We start from the raw sequence: 12,203 nt of genomic DNA, 5'->3' as shown, positions 1-12,203 counted from the left end.
TAGAAGGGCAATGTTTAATTGCCAAGGTGCCATCATGGAGGACCAGAAGACGTCGTTTTACCATTTTTCACATGACAGGAAAACAAAAAAAAAACAGGAAACCAAAAAAGAGCAACTGGAGCTCTAGAAAGAGGTAAAGCATTCTTATCCTGGTGGACAGAAAATTCTAACCACATTGGAGAACACCAGGACAGGAAATTCCAGTTAGGAAGATAGTAGTTCAGTACATTTAAACCTGCATAGTTAATTAAAGGCTCGTATAATGTAGTACTACTCATACCATCTTTCATCTATGTAATCTTTGAGTCACCACTTCCCGATACATAATCGATATGTAAATAAGTAGTAAAAATATGACAAATAAGTCATCCATGAAGCCAAGGATGCCAAAGAGAGCTTCGGGAATAATGTCCAAGGGTGAAACCAGATAGAACAATGCTCCAAGCAGGCAGAGTACAATCCTTATTCGAAACATCCGAAATAAGCCACCAACGGAAAACATTTCACGAAACGCATGTCGTAGAAGTGTTGGCAAGTCCAGAATTCTATCCATGAGCTAAAATAATGAAAAATAAAAATACTGTTATTTTATCTACAGACTTGGGTTCTGTATAATAGTTTAGTACAAAAGCATAAAAACGATTTTATTTCACTTACTGATCGGGGCTGACCAGAAAATCTTCTATTATAACTATTAACTTCCTGCAATATTTCTTGGGCATCTTGCTCCTCGCTGGCTTGAAACACTGGAAACAATAACGTTACCTAACATATGAAATATAACATTAGTTCATTGTACAAGCGAAAAGCTGCAGTTCAGTGAATTTGTTCAGATCTATAGGAATACAGGATATAAAGGAAGGATTTTAAAAACAGTTGCTGTAAAAATGGAAAATAATTTTTCAGCAGGATTTTGCTATGGAATCTGCAATAAATCCTACAAATAAAACACAATATTTTACGCATTGTTGAAATATCTATTAAATCACTACAAAACAACATATATTGTTAACTAGCTGAAGAGCCCGGCGCTGCCCGGGCATAGTAACTAACTGTGGTTAGTTATAGCAAATTATAATTATCCTCCATCCCATAGTCCCGTGCCCATATACCCATCATAAATATCCACGCTCCCATAGGCCTGTGCCCATATACCCATCCTCCATCCCATAGTCAACCATTATGACGACATAATGAGCGGCGGGGCTTGCAACCTATGATGACATCAGCATCGCCATGGCAACCATTATGACAATGAGGGGCGGGGCTTGATACACACACGTTTTCCCCATTATGTAGATAGGGGCAAAATTGTTTGGTGAATTGGAACGCGTGGGGTTAAAATTTCGCCTCTCAACATAGCCTAGGACACCCTCAGGGTCCAGACGTGTGACTGTGCCAAATTTTGTGGCTGTAGCTGCGACGGTGCGGATGCCAATCCCATACACACACACACACTTGAGCTTTATAGATTAGATACATCAAACTACATAAAAGTTTCCAGAAAACCATCAGCACAATGAGCAGGTCTCATGGGATTGAAAACATATTACTAATAATCCATGGGAAGTGAATTGCACAAAGGGAAGTCACAAATGTAATGAAAAAAAATAAATTGCATATAAGTAAAAGTGCAAGTGCATAAGCATAGATTCCCCCTTGAGAAAGCTATGTGTGAAACGTTCGTCAGCACACAGGTTCCTGGAGACTGGTATGGGTCAGCAAAGGTTAATTACCTTTAAACTGCCATTAGGGTCATTCCATGTCAAGTGGACCAGTGGTCCCCACTCGACCTTCTCCGATTTTGCTGAAAATTTATAAGGATGTACATGTTTGTTTGAAAAGAGGTTCTGTAAATTTTTAGGGCCAGATCTCAAATACATTGGGCACTGTTGACCTTTCACTGGAGGTTCCACCAAGCCTGCGGCTTCAGCTAAGAGGATTTTGCAAACTTCGGCACATAGCCATTAGAGTTCTATACTGGCTATGATGCTGAAATTTGGCATACTAGCTCACATTTTGCTGCTAAAGACGATAAAATTATTACCGGCTATGACAAAACAATATTTCGGCCGCAATTTTTTGTCAAAATAGCTTGTAAAACGCGTCGCATAAAATTTATGCCAAACTTTGCCCATATATAACTCAAGACCAAAAACCAATAGTAACTGGTGCTTTGCCCTGTACACCAAACATCTACATGACTTTGCATTGCTGCAATATCACGGTCAAAGCATATGTATTTGTGGAAATATTCACACCCACATATGATGAAAAACTTAAAAAAAAAAAAAAAAAAAAAAAAAAACACGAATTTTACCTATTTTTAGGTCAAATTTCTCAAAAAGGGTACCCCTAAAATATATTCTTATATCATTTAGAAAGAGCACATTTTTCTCTACAAGGATCATTTTTTTTTTTTTTTGGAGTCTGTCAGTTTAAGAAAAGAAAAATGCCACTGAACTTGGTGTTATTTATTAATACGCAATGAATGGTAACTGCAACAAAATCGGAGAAGGTCGAGTGGGGACGATTTTTAAAACTGGTCCACTTGACATGGAATGACCCATAATCTTTTTTTGAATTGACTTGATATTGTTATTTTACATTTATTAGATGGGTTTTGAATTGCACCTTATTAATTATGTTAAACGTATACAACGGTTATAGCCTCATGGGATTATGTTTATATGTACTTATGCACTTGCACTTTTCTTATATGCAATATATAACTTTTGATTATATTTATGTGATGAATTTTGCATAATTCACTTCCCAATGATTACTAGTAGTATGTTTCCAATCCCCTGAGACCCAGTCATTGTGCTGATTTTTCTCTGGTATCTTTCACGTATTTTTATGTACCTTATTTATATCTGTTTTTATAGCGACTTAATACTGTATATACTCGAGTATAAGCCGACCCGAGTATAAGCCAACCCCCTAATTTTGCCACAAAAAAACTGGGAAAACTTATTGACTCGAGTATAAGCCTAGGGTGGGAAATGCTCCATAGATTATTCCCCCATATGGTGTCCCCAGAAGAAGCTCCATAGATTGTTCCCCCATATACTGCCCCCATTAGAAGCTCCATAGATTATTCCCCCATATGCTGCCCCCATTAGAAGCTCCATATTGTTCCCCCATATACTGCCCCCATTAGAAGCTCCATAAGATTATTCCCCCATGTGCTGCGGCTGCTGCTGCATGTAAAAATAAAAAAAAAATGACATACTCACCTCTCCGTCGCTGGGTGTCAGATACTCACCTGTCCTGAGTCCATGGCTGCTCACCGCTATCTGCCACGTCATCAGTCAGTGACGTTCAGACTGCAGGGGGCGCGGCGCGCACTAACCACGTCACCGCGCCCTCTGCTGTCTGAAGTCACTGACCGATGACAGACAGCAGCAAGCAGCCATGGACGCAGGACAGGTGAGTATCGCTATACTTACCCGTCCTGACGCTGTCGCTTGAGCCCCCAGCTTCTCCGTGCTCTCTCTTCCTGCGTTCAGCGGTCGTGTGATACCGCTCATTAAAACTCATGAATATGCGCATATTCATGAGTTTTAATGAGCGGCACCACGTGACCGCTGAAGGCAGGAACAGAGAGCGCGGAGAAGCTGGGGGCTCAAGAGACAGCGTCAGGACGGGTAAGTATGACCTGACACCCCCGCCCCCTCTCCGACCCCCCGGTGTATATGACTCGAATATAAGCAGAGAGGGGGACTTTCAGCCCAAAAAAACGGGCTGAAAATCTCAGCTTATATTCGAGTATACAGTGGGGCAAAAAAGTATTAAGTCACTCAGCAATAGTGCAAGTTCCACCACTTAAAAAGATGAGAGGCGTCTGTAATTTACATCATAGGTAGACCTCAACTATGGGAGACAAACTGAGAAAAAAAAAATCCAGAAAATCACATTGTCTGTTTTTTTTTCATTTTATTTGCATATTATGGTGGAAAATAAGTATTTGGTCAGAAACAAGCAATCAAGATTTCTGGCTCTCACAGACCTGTAACTTCTTCTTTAAGAGTCTCCTCTTTCCTCCACTCATTACCTGTAGTAATGGCACCTGTTTAAACTTGTTATCAGTATAAAAAGACACCTGTGCACACCCTCAAACAGTCTGACTCCAAACTCCACTATGGTGAAGACTAGAGTTGAGCGACTTTGGTCGGATCGGGTTTCGTGAAACCCGAATGAAACAAAATAAGTTTCAGATGAAACTCGTCCGACTAGAGCAAAAAAAGTCGGAGTTTCGTCCGACTTTTATTTCCCATTGACTTGCATTGGGGTGGGGTTTCGGACGAAACTCCGACTTTGTTTTGCTCTAGTCGGACGAGTTTCATCTGAAACTTATTTTGTTTCATTCGGGTTTCACGAAACCCGATCCGACCAAAGTCGCTCAACTCTAGTGAAGACCAAAGAGCTGTCAAAGGACACCAGAAACAAAATTGTAGCCCTGCACCAGGCTGGGAAGACTGAATCTGCAATAGCCAACCAGCTTGGAGTGAAGAAATCAACTGTGGGAGCAATAATTAGAAAATGGAAGACATACAAGACCACTGATAATCTCCCTCGATCTGGTGCTCCACGCAAAATCCCACCCCGTGGGGTCAGAATGATCACAAGAACGGTGAGCAAAAATCCCAGAACCACGCGGGGGGACCTAGTGAATGAACTGCAGAGAGCTGGGACCAATGTAACAAGGCCTACCATAAGTAACACACTACGCCACCATGGACTCAGATCCTGCAGTGCCAGACGTGTCGCACTGCTTAAGCCTGTACATGTCCGGGCCCGTCTGAAGTTTGCTAGAGAGCATTTGGATGATCCAGAGGAGTTTTGGGAGAATGTCCTATGGTCTGATGAAACCAAACTGGAACTGTTTGGTAGAAACACAACTTGTCGTGTTTGGAGGAAAAAGAATACTGAGTTGCATCCATCAAACACCATACCTACTGTAAAGCATGGTGGTGGAAACATCATGCTTTGGGGCTGTTTCTCTGCAAAGGGGCCAGGACGACTGATCCGGGTACATGAAAGAATGAATGGGGCCATGTATCGTGAGATTTTGAGTGCAAACCTCCTTCCATCAGCAAGGGCATTGAAGATGAAACGTGGCTGGGTCTTTCAACATGACAATGATCCAAAGCACACCGCCAGGGAAACGAAGGAGTGGCTTTGTAAGAAGCATTTCAAGGTCCGGGAGTGGCCTAGCCAGTCTCCAGATCTCAACCCTATAGAAAACCTTTGGAGGGAGTTGAAAGTACGTGTTGCCAAGCGAAAAGCCAAAAACATCACTGCTCTAGAGGAGATCTGCATGGAGGAATGGGCCAACATACCAACAACAGTGTGTGGCAACCTTGTGAAGACTCACAGAAAACGTTTGACCTCTGTCATTGCCAACAAAGGATATATCACAAAGTATTGAGATGAAATTTTGTTTCTGACCAAATACTTATTTTCCACCATAATATGCAAATAAAATGAAAAAAAAAAAAAAACAGACAATGTGATTTTCTGGATTTTTTTTTCTCAGTTTGTCTCCCATAGTTGAGGTCTACCTATGATGTAAATTACAGACGCCTCTCATCTTTTTAAGTGGTGGAACTTGCACTATTGCTGACTGACTAAATACTTTTTTGCCCCACTGTATACGGTAAATATATTTTACTTCATACAAGTGAGGTTTTTTTGGTAGGATTTGTGATTGATCCATTTTCCCACTTTTATGGTTTTTGAACTGGTAATCTATGGAATCTGTGAGCAGCATGAGAGGGGCAGAGAGCCAGATTCCATTGATGTGTAAGTCCATAAGCCCGTAGAATGCAAGTCCACAAGGACAGGGTCCTCTCCCCTCTGCACCAGTCAGTCATTGAAATTTGTTTACTGTGAACGATATCTATAACTTTGTATGTAACCCCCCTTCTCATGTACAGCACCATGGAATTAATGGCGCTATATAAATAATAAATAAGTCACTTGCTCGACTGCTTGGTGTAGTTTGACAAAATTCCTGTTTTCTCTGCTGTAGGTGTAGCAGGGGTTATGAATATTGAGCCATGCATAACCCCACCCACAACCCTGACGGGCAGTTTGCAGACAATGTACAGTATACACAAGAAGCTGCCAATCAGTGGTGCGGGCAAAGTTACACAGAACAAGTTGACCAAGTGGCATGCCACATCTAGTCCTGTAGAGAGAAACTCCTACTGGTAAATACAGATTGTATTGAAACTACAGCAAGCTACGGAGCAAGTGACACATCCCTGTAAGCAGGCTCTCTAACATTTACCATATGTCTACTTTATAATCAGAGAAGGTGCGAAATCTAGCACCACAAAAACAATTAACAAGACGATCTTTAATACACAAATGTCTTCATAAAATAGAACAATAAAAATTCTATGGAAAGGCATACACCACGTCTTAGGGTATGTCTCCACGTCCAGGATTCCCTGCGTTTTGGACGCAGAGGATACCTCACTCCGCCCAAAGCGCTGCCCCTTGTTGTGCGTGCGGTGATTCCAGATGTGTTCATTGTACACATGCGGAATCACTGCATCCTATACATTAGACGTCGCATGTCTAACTAGACTAGATTTCATAAAATCCCATCCACTATGCTGTAACATCTGGCCGCTGCGGATTGGATCAACGGTATGTTTCCGGCCCGTGGAAACATACTCTTCTGCATTTTGGACTGCTGCGATTCAGAGACTAAGAATTTGGTGGGATTCTATCACATTACAATAGTATATGAAAAAAAAAAAAAGAAAAAAAAAAAGAAAAAAGGTACCAAGAGGCTTCCGAATTTAAAAAAAAAATTGCCACTACAACTATAATGACAGCTTTCCAACTCAGAGACATTCTACACTTACGGATTGTTCCTTCAAACAACTGCAACTGATTAATCGAGAGGAAAAAAAAAAAAAAACATATTACAATTGGAAACGGATATTAATAAATTATATGATTCTTTAAAATCTGTTGCCACTCATTTGGAATTTGGTAAACCTAATTCTAAACTGCATAATAAAATCAGTAATACAGAGTACCGTAATCCATAATCCATAATCTCCATTGAGAGCAAAGTTTGATTGGGATTGTAAAGATTATAAATTAAATATGGTATATCCATGAAAAATTGACAAGACCAAAATCTATTTTTACGGTAAATAACACTGGTCAACAGCATTTTTGGTGCCAAAGATATTTCATCGAATTTAGGGTATTTTTGGGGTGCTGATTCTGAATATGTCATCAGTTTTGCCAGATTGGCTCAAGTTTTTGAGATTTTTGGTATCTTATTTATAGCACTTGTTGGTAAATGCGACGCATCATCTCATTAATTTCTTTGGATTAGTACTTGAACTGAGCAGTTCTCAATATAGTTTTGTGTTAATTAGTGTTCTAAAAGTTTGTTCATAGCTTGATTTTTGCACTAACTTTATGTTGTTGTCTGTTTTCCAGTGAAAAGCATGAACTCATCAAGAAGAAGTTGTCTTAACGATCCAGACTCATTCTGTTACATTTGTGGTGAATACACACTGCCAAAACATAGAAGAAACATAACAGACTTCGTAAAAAAAGTGTATTTTGCCTATTTTGGGGTTATGCTTGGGGACCAAGACAAGTTTTGGGCACCACACATAGTGTGCAAAGCATGTATCGAATTATTACGAAAATGGAGCAAAGGACAAAGAAAAAGCTTCAAATTTGGTGTTCCAATGGTGTGGAGAGAGCCAAAAAATCATCATGATGACTGTTATTTATGGTAAACACAGGTACAGGCACATCTTCACAATGAGGGACAGGCCTTCTTGCAGATTCCATGTTACTCCCATTTTCGTTTCTTATGCTTATTGAATCCTTGCACTTGCACTGCACAGAAATAACAGTCATCATGATGATTTTTTGGCTCTCTCCACACCATTGGAACACCAAATTTGAAGCTTTTTCTTTGTCCTTTGCTCCATTTTCGTAATAATTCGATACATGCTTTGCACACTATGTGTGGTGCCCAAAACTTGTCTTGGTCCCCAAGCATAACCCCAAAATAGGCAAAATACACTTTTTTTACGAAGTGTGTTATGTTTCTTCTATGTTTTGGCAGTGTATATTCACCACAAATGTAACAGAATGAGTCTGGATCGTTAAGACAACTTCTTCATGATGAGTTCATGCTTTTCACTGGAAAACAGACAACAACATAAAGTTAGTGCAAAAATCAAGCTATGAACAAACTTTTAGAACACTAATTAACACAAAACTATATTGAGAACTGCTCAGTTCAAGTACTAATCCAAAGAAATTAATGAGATGATGCGTCGCATTTACCAACAAGTGCTATAAATAAGATACCAAAAATCTCAAAAACTTGAGCCAATCTGGCAAAACTGATGACATATTCAGAATCAGCACCCCAAAAATACCCCAAATTCATTAAAATATTTTGGACACCAGAAAAAAAATTTTTTTTCGTTGACCTGTGTAATTATACAGCCATAGATGCCAAAACAGACATGCAATTTTTCTTCCTCAGACCTGGACACCACAGAAGATAATACTGATTCCAGTAGCTTAGGCAAACATTCTACCAGATATCAATTTAATCTTACCAGCACCAAGAAAATGTCAAAAACCAGCAAAGAAATAGAGTGGGCAGAAAGCATAAGTCGCAGATATCCTACTCGATATCACAAATAGTGAACCATGAAGATTTTTGTCTACGATTCTTCACTGGTGAACTAATCTGCTAACATTATTTCTACTGTTCAAAATAGAGTGTTAAGAAAAGGATTACATTTTGTACCTACTGCAAGAGGGGATTGTTTCAACAATTAACCCCTTAACGACCAGGGGTATTTTTGGTTTTGTATTTTCATTTTTCCCTCCCCTTCTTTCCAGAGCCATAACTTTTTTATTTTTCCATCTATATGGCCATGTGAGGGCTTAGTTTTTGCGGGACGAGTTGTACTTTTACATGACACCATTGGTTTTACCATGTCTTATACACGAAAACGGGGAAAAAATTCCAAGTACGGAGAAATTGCCAAAAAAGTGCAATCCCACACTTGTTTTCTGCTTGGCTTTTTTGCTAGGTTCACTAGATGCTAAATCTGACCTGCCACTATGATTCTCCAGGTCACTACAAGTTCATAGACACCAAACCTGTCTATGTCCTCTTATCTAAGTGGTGAAAAAAAATTCCAAAGTTTGCTTAAAAAAAAAAAAAAAAATTTGCGCAATTTTCCGAGACCAGTAGCGTCTCCATTTTTCATGATCTGAGGTCGGGTGAGGGCTTATTTTTTCCGTGCCCGGCTGATGTTTTTAATGATACCACTTTTGTGCAGATACGTTCTTTTGATCGCCCGTTATTGCATTTTAATGCAATGTCTTGGCGACCAAAAAACGTAATTCTGGCGTTTTGAACTTTTTTCTCGATGGGGTTAATGCTTTTTTTTTTATTGATAGATCGGGCGATTCTGAACGCGGCGATACCTAACATGTGTATGTGGGATTTTTTTTTACTGTTTTATTTTGATTGGGGCGAAAGGGGGGTGATTTGAACTTTTAGGTTTAAATTTTTTTTTATTTTTAAACTTTTTTTACTTTTGGCATGCTTCAATAGCCTCCATAGGAGGCTAGAAGCATGCGCAACCCGATCGGCCCTGCTACATATGGGTGATGAGCAGATCGCCCATATGTAGCAGATTTACTGCTGTGCTTTCAGTGCCGAACACCGGGTGGCGCTGAAAGGCATATGCCTGGAACAACCATAGAAGTCTCAGAGACCTCTGGTTGTCCAGGCAACATGACGCCGACCCCCGATCACGTGACGGGGGTCGGCGATGACGTCATTTCTGGCCCGGGGGCCGGAAATGCTATTTAAATGCCCGCTGTCAGCTTTGACAGCGGGATTTAACTAGTTAATAGGAGCGGGTGGACGGCGATTCCGCTCGCGCCTATTGCGGGCACATGTCAGCTGTTCATAGCAGCTGACATGTCCCGGCTTTGATGCGGGCTCAGCGCCGGAGCCCTCATCAAAGCAGGGGAGATGTCTGATGACGGACTGTGTCCGTCATTGGACATTAAGGGGTTAAAAACCATCAAACATATTTGTGCGTCCTAACTGTAAAGACACTTTTTAGAAGAGGATCAACATAACTCATTCATCTGCTTCCGAATCTTCTCATAGTAAACCTGCTGTACCTCTGTATATGGACTTTTTGGAGCCAATTTCGGCCATGACCATGATGGATTTGAAATCAGAATCAAATAACACTGCGAACATATTGCACGCTACATCAAATTTAAATGGTTTACCACACTATTAGCTATTTTCTTCTAGAGTCCCCATTATGGATATGTGCCAAGATATTATGGAGCGGGAAGCTAATCTTTATAAACTCAATCAATTCCCACAATCTCAGCAGAACAGAAAAATACCTATTGAACTAAAAAACAATAACATTATACATCCATTGGAGAAAGGTGGATTAGTGGTCATTGCAAACAAAATGCTACCTTAAGAGTGTTATCTATGCTATCTTTCTTTACATAGTAATCTTGCTTTTTCAGTTAAAAATAAACTTCGCCTTTTATTGCAGGAAGGGGTTCATTTGAGTTGAATAGACAATAAGTTGTTAGAATATCTTTTAATTGACTTTCCAATATGTCCAATTTTACATGAATTACCCAAGAAATACAGGAATGTTTTCCCCCTCCCTTGTGACCGGCTTTCTGCCTGGTTGGATTGTCTGTTGCAATCACTGGTACGACGCACTACTGGATATATTCAGTACACTAAACATATGCTTCTCAATGTCCACAAGGTTAAATGGTCCTCTAATTACATTTGAGTTACTAGTTTCTTCACTATATTCTGCAATTACTCATGAATTATCTATGTGCTCTTTTCTTACCATTTATCTAAATACAGTGAATAACTCATTTCATGGCTTAGATTTTCTTCAAATTTGTGGATGTCCTATGGGAGCATAATTTTCACCCTCCCTTGCAAACTTATCTCTCTTAGCGAGAGGAAAAATATTTACACACCTTGTCCAATTCTTTTATTAACATTTATAAAATGGTAAGGGAGCTACATAGATAATTTCATTATATATTATGCTTTACTTATATAGCAATATTCCGCAGCGCTTTACAGACCTCACAATCTAAATTCCCTATCAGTATGTCTTTGGAAAGTGGGAGGAAACCGGAGTACCCGGAGGAAACCCACACAAACACGGGGAGAACATACAGACTCCTTGCAGAAGTTTTTCCTTGGTGGGATTTGATCCTGGATTTATTTGGCAGCAGCACCCTAATAACAGGATTTTTGGGTTGCTTACCGTAAAATCTGTTTCTCGGAGCCTTCATTGGGGGACACAGAGACCTTGGGTGTATGCTGCTGCCACTAGGAGGCTGACACTATGCACAAAAAAAGATAGCTCCTCCTCCGCAGTGTACACCCCACCGACCGGCAGAGAATTCCTCAGTTAGTGAGAAAGCAGTAGGAGAAGTAACAGAATAGGTTGACAACATAAACAACTCAACTGTAACCATTCAACCAAAGTAAGAACAGGAGCTGTAAAACATGGGAGGGTGCTGTGTCCCCCAATGAAGGCTCCGAGAAACAGATTTTACGGTAAGCAACCCAAAAATCCTGTTTTCTCGTTCGCCTTATTGGGGGACACAGAGACCTTGGGACGTCCCAAAGCAGTCCCTGGGGTGGGAAACAAACTTCCATCAGGCCAGCGGACTCACCACCACGGCCTGCAGAATCCGTCTACCTAGGCTGGCGTCCGCCGAAGCGTAGGTGTGGACTCTGTAGAATTTCACAAACGTGTGAACCGATGACCATGTTGCAGCTTTGCAAAGCTGCAGTGCGGAAGCTCTGTGGCGCACCGCCCAGGAGGCACCCACTGCTCGAGTAGAGTGGGCCCTGATACCCGGAGGGGCTCCGCGACGCTTAACACGGTAGGCTTCCAGGATAGCCGATCTGATCCAGCGAGCAATGGTGGCTTTTGACGCCGGGTGACCTTTCCGCGCTCCATCAGGGATAATGAAAAGAGACACTGTCTTTCGCAAGGAAGTCGTCCTAGACAGATAGACTCTTACCGCCCTAACCAGGTCCAGCTTGTTCAAGGACCGCTCTCGGGGATGAGTTGGATTCGGACAAAAGGACGGGA

General features: G+C 40.9%; 1 protein-coding gene across 1 annotated transcript in view; it reads right to left on the bottom strand.

The window, feature by feature from the left end:
- Positions 1-12,203, bottom strand: part of RNF170 (ring finger protein 170) — a 36,354-nt gene continuing 24,151 nt past the window's right edge. Inside the window, exons 6-7 of the mRNA XM_073551343.1 lie at positions 658-765; positions 1-556 (exon numbers count right to left, since the gene is read on the bottom strand). Coding sequence (XP_073407444.1) covers positions 287-556; positions 658-765 — 378 coding nt within the window. The 3' untranslated portion in view covers positions 1-286. The remainder of the gene's footprint in view (positions 557-657; positions 766-12,203) is intronic.

This window comes from Dendrobates tinctorius, unplaced genomic scaffold, assembly GCF_039654945.1.
Source record: "Dendrobates tinctorius isolate UK_male_01 unplaced genomic scaffold, ASM3965494v1 ptg000175l, whole genome shotgun sequence".
Classification (NCBI taxonomy): Eukaryota; Metazoa; Chordata; class Amphibia; order Anura; family Dendrobatidae; genus Dendrobates; species Dendrobates tinctorius.
Note: the sequence above shows the minus strand (reverse complement) of the source record. Positions and strands in the feature narration are given on the sequence as shown.